Source organism: Arvicola amphibius, chromosome 6 (assembly GCF_903992535.2).
Source record: "Arvicola amphibius chromosome 6, mArvAmp1.2, whole genome shotgun sequence".
NCBI classification, from domain to species: domain Eukaryota; kingdom Metazoa; phylum Chordata; class Mammalia; order Rodentia; family Cricetidae; genus Arvicola; species Arvicola amphibius.
Genome location: NC_052052.2, coordinates 5,793,463 through 5,811,569, shown reverse-complemented (window position 1 = coordinate 5,811,569; position 18,107 = coordinate 5,793,463). Strand labels below are relative to the sequence as shown.

At 43.4% G+C, this 18,107-nt stretch overlaps 1 protein-coding gene and 1 pseudogene across 10 annotated transcripts in view; one reads left to right on the top strand and one right to left on the bottom strand.

Annotated features, from left to right (window-relative positions):
* The window catches only part of Rere (arginine-glutamic acid dipeptide repeats), a 343,378-nt gene that overhangs the window by 203,162 nt on the left and 122,109 nt on the right, over positions 1-18,107 (top strand). For all 10 annotated transcript variants that reach the window (XM_038333039.1, XM_038333048.1, XM_038333047.1 and 7 more), the window contains one exon: positions 16,168-16,216. In XM_038333039.1, coding sequence (XP_038188967.1) covers positions 16,168-16,216 — 49 coding nt within the window. The remainder of the gene's footprint in view (positions 1-16,167; positions 16,217-18,107) is intronic.
* On the bottom strand, positions 13,466-15,234 carry LOC119816300 (annotated as a pseudogene).

Sequence of the window (18,107 nt, the reverse complement as noted above, 5' to 3'; positions counted from 1 at the left end):
GCCTCTCATTTCCTCTCCCCCTTCCCTCTGATAGGGTTGGGAGCAGTTTAGAAACAGCAGTCAGGCTCTGTACCTTGTGAGGACTGCAGAAAGCACCTAAGTGGAGAGTGCAGCCTCCCTGTCAGGGGGGAAGTTCACTGCTTATTGACACCTAGGACGAAGACTTGTATAATCGCTCAGCTGGAAACATGGATGTAGAGCTTTGTTTGATCGGCTCTGGTCAGAAGAGGCCTCTGGCCAGGGCAGGGTTTTAGCAGAACTAACATTTAAAATATTCCTAAAGCATATAATTTGTATTCTTGCAGGCTTAATTTTATATTAGAACCGAAGTGATGCTGCATAGAGGAGTAATGTAGGGTTAATGTCTTTGTTGATATTTCTGTGTTTGGTTCCCCCTCCTGTGAGGGCCACTTCCTGTTATAAAGCTGTGTATCTGAACATTGTGTTAGAAGTTTGGGGATAATACCTAGTGTTTTCTACATATGTTTGAGTATTTGGGAGAATACTTATTTTTCTGTTGAAAGGTCTTTATTTCTTCCTTTTTAGTTAAGAATTTTTGGGGGTCAGGGTCTATTGTTTGTTTGGCTTGTTAGTCTTGGTGTAGACCTGTTTTCATGGTGCTTTGGTACAGCCATCTGCCTTATTGGTGAAGATTTGGTGCTGTGGATGGCCTCTGGGTTTTAAGTTGGTTTCCTTTTCCTGTGCTTCACATGCAGTAAAGTCGGTGGTACTGTTCTCGTTTGTGCATTTGTTCTCCATTCTCCTGTCTCTAGGAAATGTCTTCTTGAAGTAGCCTTTGAGCTTCTCTCTCCTATCCAGGGCTTGAGGCATGTCAGGGGTGGAGGTGAGGGCCTCTGTGCAGGTTTATTGATAGAGAACACTAGCTATCCGGAAATATGGACCAGCACAGAATAGTCAAATCTCAGATCTTTAACCTGCTGCTTCCTCTTCATCCATTGCGATAGAATCCTATAGGAAATCTGAGTGAAGCTACACAGTGTGTGAGCATGCACATGCATCCTGTCCCTGGTGGGCAGTCTGGTCACAGTTGCCATGTGTCACTGACCACTTCTTAATACCATCTACTTCTCAGCACATCTTCCCTGTGTGGTCCCTGGTTGAGGCAGCTCTGACCGGCCTGGCCTCAGTCCTAGTGTATATCGTGTGTTGATTCTCTAGTGTCACAGGTTCCTCATCCGTTCTTCCTTCTGAATTTGCTTTTCCTTTTCCACTCTACTTTTGTTCTTACTGAACCATGTTCCTCCTACCAAAGACACACTTGTTCTAACCCTGCGACAGATGTAGGATGGGTTGGGAGAAGGCGGGAAACACCAGTTAAAGGACAACTTTAAAAGCATGCACTCATGCTGGGTTATGGTGGTGCATGCTTTGAATTCCAGCACTCAGGGAGGCAGAGGTGGACAGATCTCTGTGAGTTCAAGGCCAACCTTGAACAAGCAAGTTCAAGTCTACAGAGCAAGTTCCAGGATAGGCTCCAAAGCTACAGAGAAACCCTGTCTGGGGATGGGGCGGGGGCGGGGGGGAAGCATGCACTCATGAGTCTTCTGAAGGACACACATATGTGATAATCTTCTGTATTGCAAAGTTTCTGATCCAGATGCCACAAGTGCTGGGATATATGCTTAAAATAATTCTGAAAGAAAACTTGCCTTTTATATGTGTGCACTATGATGCTCCAACACTTAGGTGAGCTGTTATTTAATTCAGCTAGACTAGAGATAATTTCTGTTAACAACCTTTGAAATATACATTTATTTGTGGTTATGTGATTGTCTTCCCTGTTGGACAGGGGTCACATCTATTCTTATAACCTCTGTTCTTATTATAGTGACTGGCAGATGGGTTGTTTTTTGTTGGGGGAAAAGGAGGGACTGAGACAGGGTCTCATTTTGTAACCCTGACTGAGATCTACCTGCCTTTACCACTCAAGTGCTAGGACTGCAGGTGTGTACCACCATGACTGAGACAAATGGATCTTTGACATAAATATGTTCAAAGCGATATGGAGGCACAGGCCTCTAATCCTAGCACTCCAAAGGCAGAGGCATATGGATCTCTGTGAGTTTGAAGCCATCCTAGTCTACATAGTGAATTTCAGGACAGCCAGGGCTGTATCATGAGGCCCATTATAAAAAAAAAAAACCAAAACCACAAAACAAAAATAATGTTCAGTAAAGTACTTCTGTCAGGAGTAAGAGAAACGAAATGACTAGATATGGAGCCAGATGGTGCTGGAATTCCACATAGTTAGGCATTGGACTGGCTGCTTCTCTGTTCTGAGCTCACCTTCCTCATGGGTCTGGCCTGGTTGTAAAGATGATGAGAACGGCACGAAAGTGCTTCTTGCATTGTCACAATTCTAAGTCCCCTCTCCAGGTTCTTGCAGGTAGCAAGGAATTGTCTTGGGACTGAAGGTTGTTTGTAACCAGCTGTCCACATTTGGTTAATCTGCTTCCTTCTCACTCCTTTTCAGTTTTTATCTTTATTACTCTTGAAATCCTCTGTTGTGAGGATTGACCCCATAACCTGATACCTAGTTGGTAGGTAAGTGCTCCACTTCTAAGCTGTGTGCTCCAATTTCATTATGTTTTGAGACGGGATCTCGCTAAGTTGCCTAGACTGGCCTCAAACTCACAACCCTACTGATTAAGCCTCCCTAGTAGCTGGGATTGTGGGCATATATACTACCTTTCTAGGTCTTGAAATTTTGTTTTTACTTCTCTCTCTCTCTCTCTCTCTCTCTCTCTCTCTCTCTCTCTCTCTCTCTCTCTCTCTCTCTCTGTGTGTGTGTGTGTGTGTGTGTGTGTGAGAGAGAGAGAGAGAGAGAGAGAGAGAGAGAGAGAGAGAGAGAGAGAGAGAGAGAGAGAGAGAGTTTTGCCTAAATATATGTCTGCATACCTCATGCTTGCCTGGTGCTGGCCGAAATCACCAGAAGATGGCATTTAATCCTCAGGAACTGGAGTTATGGACAGTGATGAGTACCATTGTGGGCACTAAGAACCTGGGTCCACTGAAAGAGTAGCTGGTACTCCTAGCTCTTCACCATCTCTCCAGCCCTGATGTTATGTTTTTATTTTTATTCTTTATTTTTTATATTTTATTTAGGTGTTTCAAGACAGAATTTCTCTGTGAAACAGCCCTGACTGCCCTGAAACTTGGTTTATAGAGCAGGATGGCCTCAAACTCAGATATTGTGTTTTTAAAGATGCCGTGCCCATGTCCCATATGTATGTACGTATGCACGCACACACAGTAACATTTGATATTTTAAAAAATTTATATGCATTTGTGTGAAGGTATCAGATCCCCTGGAACTGGAGGAGCTGAGCCATCTCTCAACCGCTGAGCCATCTTTCCAGCTCCCAGTTTTCCTGTCCTTAACTCTGTCCAGTATACACATATAAAGCAGATAATTGGTGTCTTTTGCCTCTTTGCCCACCGTATTCCCAGCACTGTAATAAAGAGGAGTTAGGTGATGGCTTTGGCTTTAAAGCATTTCAGTCTCTTCTGACTGAGACAGAAAGACCTTGGAAGTGTGTTGTAGCCCTACTTACCAGCTCTGTGGTCTCTCTGCAGACTTAATGTAGTTTGATTTCAGTACGCGGAAAGTCTATCTTTGCTCAGGAGACCAGTTCAATTCTGCAGGACAGCTGTTATGTCTTCCTTCATGATAGGGTTTTCAAAAAATTGGTAGCCAGAAGGTGGTGGCACATGCCTTTACTCCCAGGATTTAGGAGGCAGAGGCTGATCAATCTCTGTGAGTTCAAGGCCAGCCTGGTCTATAGACAACCAGGACTGTTATACAGAGAAACCTTGTCTCCCAAAAATAATAATAGCAATATATTTGTTTGATAACGCTTGGTATGCATATATGTGCATATGTACTTTTCTTTAACTGTGGTTGTTAAAGCCATTTGCATTTGTGTAAAGTCCAGGGGAGCCTGGAGTTGGGACAGAGTTTTATGTGTGCAGATCACTGGATAGTGGGTAAGAAATGCAGACGATGAACAGTGCTGTCATCACACTTGAAAGTAGCTCCCTCTCATCTGCTGTCCATCCAGTCTTTCTTCTAAATATTAAGTGAATCTTCCTCTTTCCTTCCTTTATGATCCACTTAGCCTTCCAACTCTTCCCTCCTGTGTCAGCACTCCTGAGTGCTAGGAGGTCACCCTTGCGCCACCACACCCAATTCTAGCACAGTTAACTCCTGCTTCTCTGACCTGAAATTGTTTGAAAGGCTGTAGTTATGGTTCTTATCGGTCTTACTGCTCCTCAGCTGATGCCTCCTTAGGTCTGGACCCTGGATTTCAGTTTGGAAAAACTGTGGGAGAGTTGATTCTGTAGTTAACTGCTGTGACTCCCTAAAGAGGGTTTTTACTTTCCTCAGGCCCTACTCTCTTCGGCAGCACTGTGGAGTTGTGGCAAGGCTTCTTGGGAGCTTTATCAGAGGACTTTGTACTGTGAGTCCAGCTCCAGGCCTAGGTTGGCTTCATGCCAGTGAGTAGGGACCAGTCCCTCATTCTGTTACTATTTCTCCTTATTTCATTGCTTTTGAATGAAAGCTGAATTTTTTTCTGCTAGATAGTTTATCAAACCTCTTTTCTGATTAACTTTGATTGGAGTAATTTTATTATCTTGGAATAAACCCCTTAATTGATAACTATAGCTAAGATACAGTTGATTTAGAATATTAGAGCTCGTTTACAATATCTTAATGTCCAATATTAGACATCAGGGAAATGCAAATCAAAACTACATTGAGAGTCCATCTCACCTTAGAGACTATAATTAAGAAAGCAAATTAGGGGTGGGGCTGGAGATATGCACAGTGGTTAAGAGTACTTGCTGCTCTTCCCGAGGCTGGGGGGTTCAGTTCCCAGCACCTATATGGTGGTCACCACCATCCATAACTCCTTATCCAGGGAGTCTGTGCCCCTTTCTGACATATGTGAACACCAGGAATGCGCAGGGTGCATATACATATAATGAAACACTCATACACATAAAATAAATCTAAAAAAAAGAAAACAAACAAGCCTGGAGAAAAGACTCAGTGATTAATGCTCTCTCAGAGGACCGATGTTTGATTCCCACCTCTGGAAGACCGCCTTTGCTCTTAACAGCTGAGCCATCGCTCCAGCCCCTGGTGTTTCCATTCTCAGCACTGTCCAGTATAGTTACACATATAAAAATCAGTGTTTTTTTTGCCTGTTTGCCCACCATATTCACAGCACTATAATACAAATTGTGAGTCCATTTCCCTTGACTCACAGTTCTCTATAACTCCAGCTCCAGGGAATCTGAATACCCTCTCTGGTCACTGCACTCAGTGTGTGCAGGTATATACATACACTTTAAAAAAAGAATGAGAGAATAACAGACCGGAATGACTTTGAAGAGAAGTGGACAGAGTGTAACATTTACACACTGTAGTAACATAAAATGGTGTTCCTTCTATGGAGATAAGTTATAGGGGTTCCTCAAGAAAACCAAAAGCGGAGCTAGTATATTAATGCTGTACCACTCCTAGGCATGTACCAAAGGAATCTCAGTCGGCACTCAAGAGATACTTTACGTCCATGTTATTGCAGTACTATTTACAGTAGCCAATTATGGACATAGCCTAGGTGCTTATCCGTACATAAGTAAAGACAATGTACTGTCTGTCTACAATGGAGAATTATTCAGTAATAAAAAAGTATTAAATGGATAGAACTGCAGGATCATCTTTTTAAGTAAAACAAAGCTAGATTATGAAAAATAGATATGACATGTTTTCTCTCCTAGATGTAAAAGAAAGTGACATGGAAGTATAAGGTAGACTATTCAGGGAGACAGACCCTGGGGGAGAATGTGACCGCAGTGCTCCACAGACATGGCAAAGATGTGCCATGAAGCCTTTACTGTCCACACTTCCTACATGCTAGTTAAAGCTATAAAATATGCTCTTAGGCACAGTGGGGAGCTAAAAGCAGTCTTGGTTCCATCTTCACGATGGTTTTGGTCTCGAGAGCAAGAAAGACATTTGTATAATTTGTAATTTTTCAAAAGTCATGGTGGATACGGTCTGAAGGTGAAGTGTGGAGATTTGCCCTGTTCTGTGGTCACCACCTCACAGAGCTAAGAATAGCAGTGACTACAGCAGGCCTGTGCTGGTTCATACCATAGCTATTCTCTTATTTCTACAGTCTCTTTGCTGAGTTAGTTGCCGTTATGAGCTGAGGACTAGAGAGATTATGGCAAGATACACGTAGAACTAAAGTTTGAGCCAAGTCCTCTTGTTTCTGGCGTCTTTGTACTTGGTACTGTGCTGTAGACATCCAGAGTGCTTCCCTCCACTCCCCCTTTCTTTCAGATGGTGAATTGACTCAGACCAGCCCTAGGGTGGGGCAGGTCCCTGGGGCTAAATGACCAGTCCTTCAGGGGCTGCCTTCCCATCTCCTGGCAAAGATATTTCTCCCTTTTTGAAATTCAGATGCAAGCTTCCTGCTTCTTTCTGTCCACTCCCTGTTTACTTCTTAGACTAAACTGTTTCCATGGTAACAGGTTACTTTTCAAAGGGAACATCTTGTCATTTTATTTAATCCACTGCAGCTGAAGAGGGCTGAAATATTAAGTTGTAGTTGCTATGGATACTGCTTTGTTACATCAGTTTCTTTTGTATCAGATTTTATATACAATGAATTTATTTTTTGTTACTAAAGAAATAAACACAATGGCTTACCATCATTGTAAATTGGCTTCTGAAACCATTTTTTTCATATTCCAACCAAAGAGTCGTAGAATTATAGAGGTTGCAAGTCAGCTATTTTTCAAAACATGTAATTTATATTAGCTATACAGTGAAATTCTCTGTTTTAGGAAAGATAATGATAGCTTTTTTGTAAAATGAACACACTCTTACATATTAATCTGGATTTGCAGTATTTCAGTGTTTGAAATCACAGAGATCACTAGGAAATAGAGAGAAATGGAGGAAGCCAGAAGGCTGCACTGGAGTTGGCCTGTGATCCCAGTACTTAAAAGGCAAAGAATTGTAAAGTTTGAGTCCAGTATGGACTGCATAGGAAGACACACATTCTCTGTCTCTCTGTCTCTGTCTCTCTCTCTTTCACACACACGTACACATGTATGCACACACACACTTTTTTCTGGTGTTTCTTGTCACTGTTTTAAGTTAGATGGCTTTTGTTTTGGTTGACACACAGTCTCTGTAGCCCTAGCCGTCCTGGAACTCTGTGTAGATGGGGCTGGTCTCCAACAAAGAGATCTGCCTGCTCTAACACGATTAATAAAAACCCAGAGACAGGTATTGGGTTTCACCCTGCAAGTCAGAAAGGCAAAGCAGCCAGCCACTGGCTCTTACCTCTACCTCAGTCTGAAATGGCGATCCTGCCTCCAGGAGTCTCAGAATGAGACTGTGAGTGAGTGCTGTCTCCTCCCATTTTGTAATCCCCTCTAGGGCTAGGATTTAAGGTGTGTGTCACCACTGCCTGGTCTGTAGGGCTGACCAGTGGGGCTGTTTTACTCTCTGAACTTAAGGCAAGCTTTATTTATTAAAATACAAATGAAATATCACTACAGCCTGCCTCTGCCTCCTGATTGCCGGGATTAAAGGTGTGCATCTGGCTTTCTTTCCTAATTTTAGTCTTAATTGTAATACATCTGTAGATGACCATTTCTGTCCTGCCTGGTTTCACAGATGTTTAGTTCCAGTGAAACACAGAGGCTTGTATTAATTATAAACTCTTTGGCCTCTTAGCTCAGGCTTATTATTAACTAGGTCTTATTGAAATTACCTGGGGTGAGTGAGAAGGAAATACGAAACATGCAACAAACCTGCTTAGGAGTTTATTAGAGGGGGCCTGGGGAAGTCAGTGTGTAGAGAGAGAGAGGAAGATGGCGCGTCCAGCTTTTAAAAGATTGGTGGCATGTATCTTTATCCACTGAGCTGTTTTGGAGAACTCTCACTTAAATTTTTTTAAATTTATTTTGTATATATATTTATGTGTGGACATGTACATCCCGTGATACACAGGTGGAAGTCAGAGGACAACTTTGTGGAGTTGATTCTTTCCTTTTGTACTTTTGTGAGTCCAGAAGATTATTAATAAAGATTTATGTTAACATTGTAAGGAAATCTTTATGTGGAAACTTAATTTGGTGGTAAGGTGCTTGCCATCCCAGCAATTAAGCAAAACAGAAGCAAAAACATTACACATAGCCTTAAATTTATCAGCTCTCATTATGTCTTGGTGTGGAACCAGAAAGATGGTGAACAAGCGTGGTGGTACACTTCTGTAATGGTGACTCCGCGGGTCATAAGTCTGAGGTCAGGCAAAGTATTGAGACTCTGCCTCAAAAGCAACAAATGCAGCAGTATTAAAGTGTTCTGCCCTCTCCAGTTACATAGCTGTGTGGGGCTGGGTTTTCTTCATATGATTTAAAAATTACAGGAGAATATAGTTGTGTGCTATTGTTAGGTAATTCTAGAACAATGACTTTATTTTCATTATGCTTTTTGTTGATACTGCTATTGTTTTTTTAAAAAAAATAAACTTTTATTTATTCTTTGTGGATTTCATTCATTCCGTTTCCACTGCTCTCTGCTCTTGTAACCTCACACCCCGAATAAAGATTGAAAAGAAAAAACAAAAAGGGCTCTCCCATCCCCAAATAAAGGTTTAAAAGAAAAACCAAAAAACAAACCACCAAAGGAAAAGAATCTCATCATGGAAGCTGTAGTGTGACCATTGCCCATTGAGTCACAGTTCACCTTTTAACCCTTTCCTTGTCACTTGCAAGTGGCCATTGTAACAAGTCATTTGATCTGGCTGGAGGCCTCTGGCTTCTGCTATAGCACCAATAATGGGCTCTCACTGGGACTCCTCTCAGATATCCTGTTGTCCTGTGTCATGGAGATCTTGCTGTTTTAGATCTGTAGGTTTTTCCCACTTACATGTTCCAACGGTTCCTAGATGAGATGGGTGTTGGGGTGGACTAACTCATAGCCCTGGTTCTGGTCCTGGGTGGTAGCTGGGTCAGTCAGCCCACTAGCTTGCCAACATAGACTCTACATCACTATCTGGGCAAGCTCCCCAGCATTGCTTCAGTTAGCTCACCCATTGCAGCCTGAACAAGGAGTGCAGCCAGTTAGTTCTTCTGCTCTCAGATTTGGGTCACCCACACTCATACCACCAGGGCCAGCTTTACTGTTTTGCCCAGGTGAGGTACAGGGCCCTCTTTCCCAATGCTGTAGGGGGCAGTGTGTTGGCTCACCTGAATCCCCTACCACAGGGCCAGCTCTACTGTGCTATGCAGGTGAGGTGCACGCCTGTGGTAAGGAGTGGAGCCATCTTTCCCGAGTGCAGGGGCCACCTCTCCTAGCTATCCCAGTGCCAGTAAAGGGCAGGACTGGCTCTGCACAGCATGATTTCAGTGATCCTTTATGTTAACACAGGCCATGGACATCATCACAGATCCCAGCTGCAGCAGGACTATGAACCCGGATAGGATGTCACCATGACCCCAGTGGTGGCACAGGCCAATCAGATCAGTATGGCCCCAGCTACAGCATGGTCCTTCCTTGGACACAGACATGATCTTAAGTAGCTGACCAGACTCTAGTCATCCACACATCCTCCTCAATGGTAACAGGAGCCACACATATAAACTCAGACTCTAGCTGCATACATCGCCCTTGGCAGCAGCCCTGGCCCAAAAGACACCATGACCACAGATTGCAGCCTAGACCCTGGACATCTGTGTAACCTATAATGACAGCATGGGCCAGGGATATCAACACATACCCCAGCTATGGTAGACCACAGACTCGGACGTAGTCCTCAGCAGTAGCCTAGGCCCGGATGTCATCGTGGCTCAAGGTGGCAGCACAGGCCAGTCAGATTGGCATGTTACCCATGGCAGCATGACCTTTGAATACCAACATGGCCCCAGATGATGGTTAGGACTACAGACCTCTGAACTGTCCTCAGTGGTGACAGGCTACATTGGCTACTTCAGGGCCTCATACCAAGACCTGTCCCCTGGCAATGGCCCAGGCCCAGACATCACCTTGGACTCGGGTGACAAGCAGACTGTTCATGTTAGCCTGTTCCTTCACCTCTCTGATCTGCCTCTCTCCCCAGGCCATGAACCATTGCCTTCCATTTCCCTACCCTGTACTCGCTCATCAAATGGTGTTTGGCCACTGCTGTGGGAAATGTTTTGTACACCATAAAGATTTGTCATTCTTATTGGTTTAATAAAATGCTCATTGACCAGTAGCCAGACAGGAAGTACAGGCAGGGCAACCAGACTAAGAATTTTGGGAAGAGGAAGGACTCAGTCTGCAGTCACCAGCCAGACATAGAAGAAGCAGGATAAAAATATTGCACTGAGTAAGGTACCAACCAGGCCATGTGGCTAAACAGAAAAGAATTATGGCTAATTTAAGTTGTAAAAGCTAATTAATAATAAGCCTAAGCAGGGGCTGAAGAGATGGCTCAGAGGTTAAGAGCACTGGCTGTTCTGAGTTCAATTCCCAGGAATCACATGGTGGCTCATAACCATCTATAATAAGATATAGTGTCCTCTTCTGGCATGCAGGTGTACATGCAGGCAGATACTGTATACGTAATAAATAAATAAATTAATTAATTAATTAATAATAAGCCTGAGCTAATAGGCCAAACAGTTTATAATTAATATAAACCTCTGTGTGTTTCTTTGGGTCTGAACTGCTGTGGGAACATGCAGTTTCCTGTACAACTGTTGCTTTTCTTCTCGTACATGCTCGAAGTAGAAACCATAGGTGGCACTTGGTATGATGGTGGCCAACTGCCCAGCACTGATCAGATTGTGGTTGATTGTGTCTCCCCACTTAGATCAAGAGATGGGGGGGTGACCCATCTTTGTTCTCTGCTAGCTCGGGCCTGGAAAGTTATTGTTCTTTTGAGATAGGGTCCACTATGTAATCATGGCTGTCCTAGAACTCAGTATGCAAACTGTGGTTGATAGCCTTGAACTCCTGAATAAGTGAGAGCACAGATGTGTACCACCACACTGGATCTGAGGCCAGTGCTGCTAGCTGAACTCAGGTTCTTTCCAAGAGCACCAAGTGCTCTTCGTGAGCAGTCTTCTAGCTCCTCTCTCTAGTTTACGGTCTCACAGTTCCTCTGAAATGGGACATGTTGCTTTCAACTTCTTTATGTCTTTGACCTAAAATATGTTAGAACTTTAGCTTGGCTGCTAGAGTGGAGGGCTTACCTAGTGTGCAGAAAGCCCTGGGTTCTGTCCCTAGCAGCGTCCAGACTAGACTTGGTACATGCACTCTGAATAATTCCAACACCCGAGAGGTGGAAAGAGGAGGACCAGAAGTTTAATTTAAGGTGGTCTTTGGCTATAGCCAGTCCGAAACTGGTCTGTTCTATAGAAATTAAGACCGTAGAGCCTGAAGAGATGACTCAGCAGTTAAGAGCACTGGCTGCTCTCCCAGAGGACCTGGGTTCAGTTCCCAGCACCCACATGACACAACTGTTTTTAACTCTAGTTCCAGGAAATCCGATACTTTCACACCAATGTACATAAAATAAATTGAAATAAATTTTAAAATGAAAGAAAGGCCATCTGATAATTGTAATATTTAGTCTACATTCTTCATTTCCTAGATGTTATAGGTTAATGCTGTTATTTTTAAGCATTATATATAGTTTTTAAGTCATTTCATTTTAAAATGTTCTATTTTGCTGTTAATTTGTATTTCATTTCCTACTTACCTTCTTTAATCTTCCTTTTTAAAAACTTCAAAGAAACACAGAGTTGGGGGTGTGGTTCAATGGTGGAACACTTCCCTAGAATGCATAGGACCTCGGTTTCATCCTTAGCACCTTGAAGACCAAACCATACCAGAGTGTTCTCATTTAGTTAGGCTCCTATGAAACCCTTGCACGTAGCACCTCCTTTGTTAATAATTCTTCTTCTTCTTCTTCTTCTTCTTCTTCTTCTTCTTCTTCTTCTTCTTCTTCTTCTTCTTCTTCCTCCTCCTCCTCCTCCTCCTCCTCCTCTTCCTCCTCCTCCTCTTCCTCCTCCTCCTCCTCCTCCTCCTCCTCCCTCTTTCTCCTCCTTCCTTCCTCCCCCTCCTCTTCCCCCCCTCCTCCTCCTCCTCCTCTCTCTTTCTCCTCCTTCCATCCTCCCTCCCTCCTCCTTCCTCCCCCTCCTCTTCCCTCCTCCTCCTCCTCCTCCTCCTCCTCCTCCTCCTCCTCCTCCTCCTCCTTTTCAGTTTTTTGAGACAGGATTTTTCTGTAGCTTTGGAGCCTGTCTGTAGACCAGGCCTCGAACTCTGAGATCTGCCTGCCTCTGCTGCCCAAGTGCTGAAATTAAAGGTCTTTGTTAATTCTTAATGTAATAGTTGTTTGCTTCCTGTTCTTTTCTTTTTGGACTTCTTAAAAATTTTATTTTTAAAGATTCATTTACATATTTTATATATGTGGACACTTTGTCTACATGTACATTTGTTCACCAGAAGAGGGCATCAGATCCCATTACAGACAGTTATGAACTGCCATATAGGTGCTGGAAATGAACTCAGTCCTCTGGAAGAGCAGCCAGTGCTCCTAACTGCTGAACCATCTCTCTAGCCTTCCTTTTTCCATTTGTTTGTTGTTTCTTTGAGACAGGGTTTCTCTCTATGTATTGGTCCTGGACTCTGTAGACCATGCTGGCCTTGAACTTAAAAGATCTGCCCGCCCCTACCTTCTGAGTGCTGATATTAAAAGTGTGTCCCACCACTGCATAACTTTTGGGGATTTTTTTTTTTTAATTAAGAAAGGTTTTCTTTTTCTTTCCCTGTTTTTATTTTTTTTTAATTTTTATTTTTATTTTTATTTTGAGATAGGGTTTCGCTGTGTGACTTTGGAGCACTAACTCTTGTAGATGTCCACCACCGCCGCCCGGCTAAGAAAGGTTTTATTTTTCAAACCAAACAAATCCATTAATACGCATCCAAATGCCACAGCAAGCATTCACTATGTTTTATAAGAGGAAAAACTGCACTCTAGTGTCAACTAAAAACTAGAACAGTTTTAGAACAACCACTGCTTATGATGACATGGATACATGGACATCTAAGAAGCCATGGTATGTTTGCAGCTGTGTGAAATGCATGAGCAGTGTGAAGTAATGGAAGGCAGAGTGGCTGCACTCACTCTCAGACCCTTTGCCCCATTGTGTGCTCTTGTTCTGTCCTGTTGAATTAGTCAGCAGGTAAAGGTACAAAGAACTTAATATCAAAGAAACTTCAAAAGTCAAGAATAGATTCAAGGTCATGGCTAGTTATTTCCAGAGGTTGGGGAAGGGGGGTTCTCAAAAAACATATTTCACAAAATAGCAGGCACTAAATCTAGTCACGTGCTTGCAGTAGAAAAAGAAGCACCTTTAGATCTTACTAGAGACTGGTCTTCATGATGCGCAGGATCTCTGGCTCATCGACCTCGCCATCTCCATCCATCAGCTCCATCAGTCATTTCCGAGCGCTCCTCCTCAGTCAAGTTCTTACCTAACTCCTTGGCCACACACCTCAGATTTTTGAATATTTTCCCAGTTTTATCATCATCGAAGAGCTTGAAAGCTTTCAGGATTTCTTCTTTGGTGTCTTTCTCAGACATTTGCTGAGTCATCACTATCAAAAAGACACTAAAGTTAATTTTTCCTGTCCCTTCCTTATCAATTTCACTTAATCATCATCTTGATTTCTTTCTTGTGTTCAAAGCCGAGGGCCCTCATTGCAACCTTGAGTTCCTTAATGTCTGTCGTTCCAGTTCCATCAGCATCGAAGAGATCAAAAGCGTCCCAGATTTTCTGTTTCTGTTCTTCAGTCAGTTCAAGCTTAGGGCCCTTTCTTTCTCCCTGACCACTGGATGCCATTTTTGTCTTCTTAAAATTAGAGGTCCTTCTGGCATAGAGTTCCAAGGAAGAACTAGTTCATCAGCCTGACGAACCATGCAGGAAAGGCCGCAGGGCCACAAAGAGGTCTAGGAAGGGCTTAGGGGAACCACACAGGGTCCATCGAATACCCGGTACTTACCATCACTGAATTTTTGGGGAATTTTTATAACATGGTTTCATAGTGTAGCCAAAGTTGTCCTTGAATTAAAAGCCTCCTGTCCCAGCTCTCTCAAGTGCTAAGGATTGCAGGTGTATTCCTTCACATTGGGTCCCTTCTATTTTTAGAAATAGGAGTAGATCCGTAGTTCCATAAGGTGCTTGAGGGTTGTTTTTATTTTGTGGCATATTACTTTAGGGCTGTGGGTATCAGTGGTATCAGAAAGATTTTTGTAATCAATCATTAGGGCACCCTAAAGTAGCACAGACATTCTAGAACAGGCTAAAGATTGAGCTGTAGCAATTGTGGCTTAAGCTTTCTGAGGTGTAATAGGTCTTGACTGGAGATACTTGTAGTCAGAAAAGCATTTGGAAAGTCAGTGGAAATGCTTTGGCAGGCTATTTTGATCATGGCTCCCTAGGAAATAGAAATGGACATGTTAGGATGAAAATAGTGTGGCTCACACCAACTTAGAAAACAAACTGTTACGCTGAGTATGGCGGCCCACGCCTTTAATCCCAGCACTCTGGAGGCAGAGGCGGGAGGATCTCTGAGTTCAAGGCCAACCTCGTCTATGGAGTGAGTTTCAGCACAACCGGGGCTACGCGGAGAAACCCTTTCTCACAAAACCAGAACGCCAAACAATAAACAAAAACCCAAGCAGTTAGTTGTAGAAAGTAAGTCATGGCCTGGCTAGTTGAATACTTGGCATAGTTTTTGAATCATAAACCTCCTAGACGAGTCCATCTACAAGCTTCTGTGTCAGAGAGGGAGGCTGCTGCCGGCTGCAACAGAATGAGCCCTTGGTATAAGTACTTTACCACCAGAGCCCCCTTCTTGTCTGCCTGCCTCTGTCGTGTTGTGGTTTTATTCCCTCCTGAAAATGCCTGTCTTCTGCCTTGCTGTCCTGCCCTTTCTCTGCTCCAGAGGCGTCCAGTCCACTCCAGGCAGAGTGACTTGGTTGTTTGGGGATCTGTGTGACAAAACAACCAATGAACAGCTTCTTCACCTCAGGCAGGAGTTGGCTGGCACCCGAACTTACATTCAAGAACCACACAGTGGAGTCATAAAACAATTGCCAGGACTTACCAGTTTGGTTGGGCCACGGTCATAGCCAGTTTGACTGCATGTGGCCTGTGGACAGCTGGTTAGACACTGGAAGCCTAGCTGGTTTGCTTAACTTCTCTTAGTATTTTTTGAAGTTTCTTCTGGAATGGAGTGTCTTATGTTTTGGTATGATATCTGTGATCTTTCTCATTGGGAGATGGGTGCTGCCACCCTGCCAGGTCAGTTCCAGAATCTTAGGACTGGGATCACCTTGTTGTTGTCACTGCCCTCTCTCACCTTGTCAGTGCTGCTGCGCCCCCCTCACCCCCACCCAAACTGTGTTCTTGATGGAATAAAAGTAGAAAGTGAGACTGGGCACATAGCTCAGTTGATAGAGTACTTGCCTGTCACGCAAGCATGCATGGTCCTTGGGTCTGGTCTTCAGGATGAATACACACTCGTAATCTCAGCCTCAGGAAGGGAGGAAGAAAGGTCAGAAGTTCAGGCTCACCCTTAACTACAGGGTGAGTGTGAGGAGGACAGCCAGGGCTACATGGAGAGGTCCTTCCCCAAACCAGCAGGTGGTCCAGTCAGATTTTGAGGGAGATGAGAGGTTAAGGACCTGTGCATGTAGCATGTGTAGCTGAAGCAATGTTGGAAACAGTGAAGGAGTGGCCTCCTTTTAAGACATCTCTCTGGGGCTGGAGAGATGGCTCAGGAGTTAAGAGCACTGGCTGCTCCTTCAGAGGACTCAGGTTCCATTCCCAGCACCCACGTGGCAGCTCACAACCAGCTGTAGCTCCAGTTTCAGGGTTGTCCACCTGCTGCCCTCTTTAGTCCTCTGTGGACACAAATATACTCAGGCAGAGGTACATACACATAAATAAATATTAAAATATAAGCTGTCTCTCATCTACGTGGAGTGATTGACTTCCCTTGAAAACTTTTGGAAGGCTTATCAGAACAGCTCTGTTAACTTTCTGCTCTCTTCTCTGCAGGAGGCTGAATAGCACACAAGGAGAAATTCGAGTTGGCCCCAGCCATCAGGTAAACTAAATTTTACTAACTTAATAACTTTTTATTTTCTATTTTTCTGCTTTATCTTTATTCTTGTTGGCTGGAGAAATGGCTCAGTGGTTAAGCGTACCAGCTGCTCTTCTGGAGGACTTGACTTCAATTCCCAGCACACACATGGCAGCTCACAACTCCCTCACACAGACATACATGTAGGCAAAACACCAATACATACGAAATAAAAGCAAATAAATTATTTTTGTTCTTTCTAGTTGTATCTTAGAGTAGTTATTGATAATTCTCTAGTTCTCTTAAATATAGAGCTAAAGGTTTTGTGGGGTACTGGTGTGTGTGTGTGTATGTGTGTGTATAAGGCTTTGTGAGGTACTGGTGTGTGTCTGTGTGCGTATCTGCTTGTGTGTCTGTCTGTCTGTCTGTCTTGTCTGTGTCTGTGTGCATGACTGTGTGTGTCCAGATGAGAATGTCAGGTGTTTTGCTTGATCATTCTTTACTTTCTTTGTTCCTTTGAGACAGTCTTTCCTTTCACTGGTGTTGGAGCAGGCTAGTTGCCAGCAAGCTTCAGCAGTTCCTTTATCCTGTCCCCATCTGCTGGGCTACAGGTCCACAGCTGGCCTTTCATATAAGGTCTTCATGCTTGTACCATCAGTGTGTTCTCACCCACTGAGGTCTCCCCAGCTGGAAGGTTTTGAGACAGTGTCTTCATCTGTAGTAAGACTGGCCTTAAATCTGTTTATGTAGCACAGGCTAGACTGAACTTTCAGTCCTCCTGTCTCAGTCTCCTCAGTGCTAGGGTACAGGCACATGCACTGCATCTAACACCAGAGGTCTCTCCTCCTGCCCAGACTATCATGTATTAAAACAAACAAGCAAAGCAACTGTGAAGATTGGAACAATGGCTAGGAGGAAAATGAGGATGATCTGGAGTGAGTGTGCACAGCTGCAGTTTTATAGAAGTCTTATGGAAGTTTTATAATGAAACCTTTAATTTTGTCCCATAACTTTAAAGTTAATAATAATAGTTTAAAAAGTAAAGCCAGTCAGTGGTGCCACACCCTTTTAATCCCAGCACTGTGGCTGCAGAGGCAGGTAGATCTCAGTGAGTTCCAGTCTAACCTATTCTACAGAGTTATTTCCAGGACAGCCAGGGCTACACAGAGATACCTTGTCTCTAAAAACCAAAACAAACAAATAAATGAGAAATAGGAAATTTTAGAAAATGATTAATTCCTGCAGTTAATGGAGGCAGAAGTAGGTGGATCTGTGTGTTGGAGGTCAGCCTGGTCTATAGAGGGAATTTCAGGACAGCTAGTGCTACATAGTGAAACCCTGTCTCAAAACAAAACTGTAGAGTTTACCCATTTTAGAAGAATATAGAGCAGTAACTTTACAAATACATATTTATTTATTTATTCATTCACTCATTCATTCACTTATTTATTTGATATTTTGAGACAGGTTTCTCTGTGTAACAGCCCTAGCTATCCTGGAAGTAGCTCCTGTGGACCAGGCTGGCCTCGAATTCACAGAAATCCACCTGCCTCTGCCTCCCAGTGCTGAAATGAAAGGCGTGCACCACCAGTGGTGAGAGGGGACCAAAGCCTTGCTCATACTAAGTAGGTTCTCTGCCTGTGACCTGTACTACTGTCCCTGGCTCTGGACTGGAATTTCTGCTTTTTTGGATTTTTTTTGTTGTTGCTGTTATTGTTGAGTTTTTTTCATTTGTTTGTTTTTTGATTTTGGTTGTTTAGTTTGTTTTGCGATATATTTTTGTTATTGTTGTTAGTATTTGAGACAAGGTCTCACTATATTTATAGCCCTGGCAGGCCTGAAACTCAGTATATAGCCTAGGCTGGCTTATAAACTCACAGAGAATTTGGCCTTTCTTGCCAAGTGTGGGATTCAA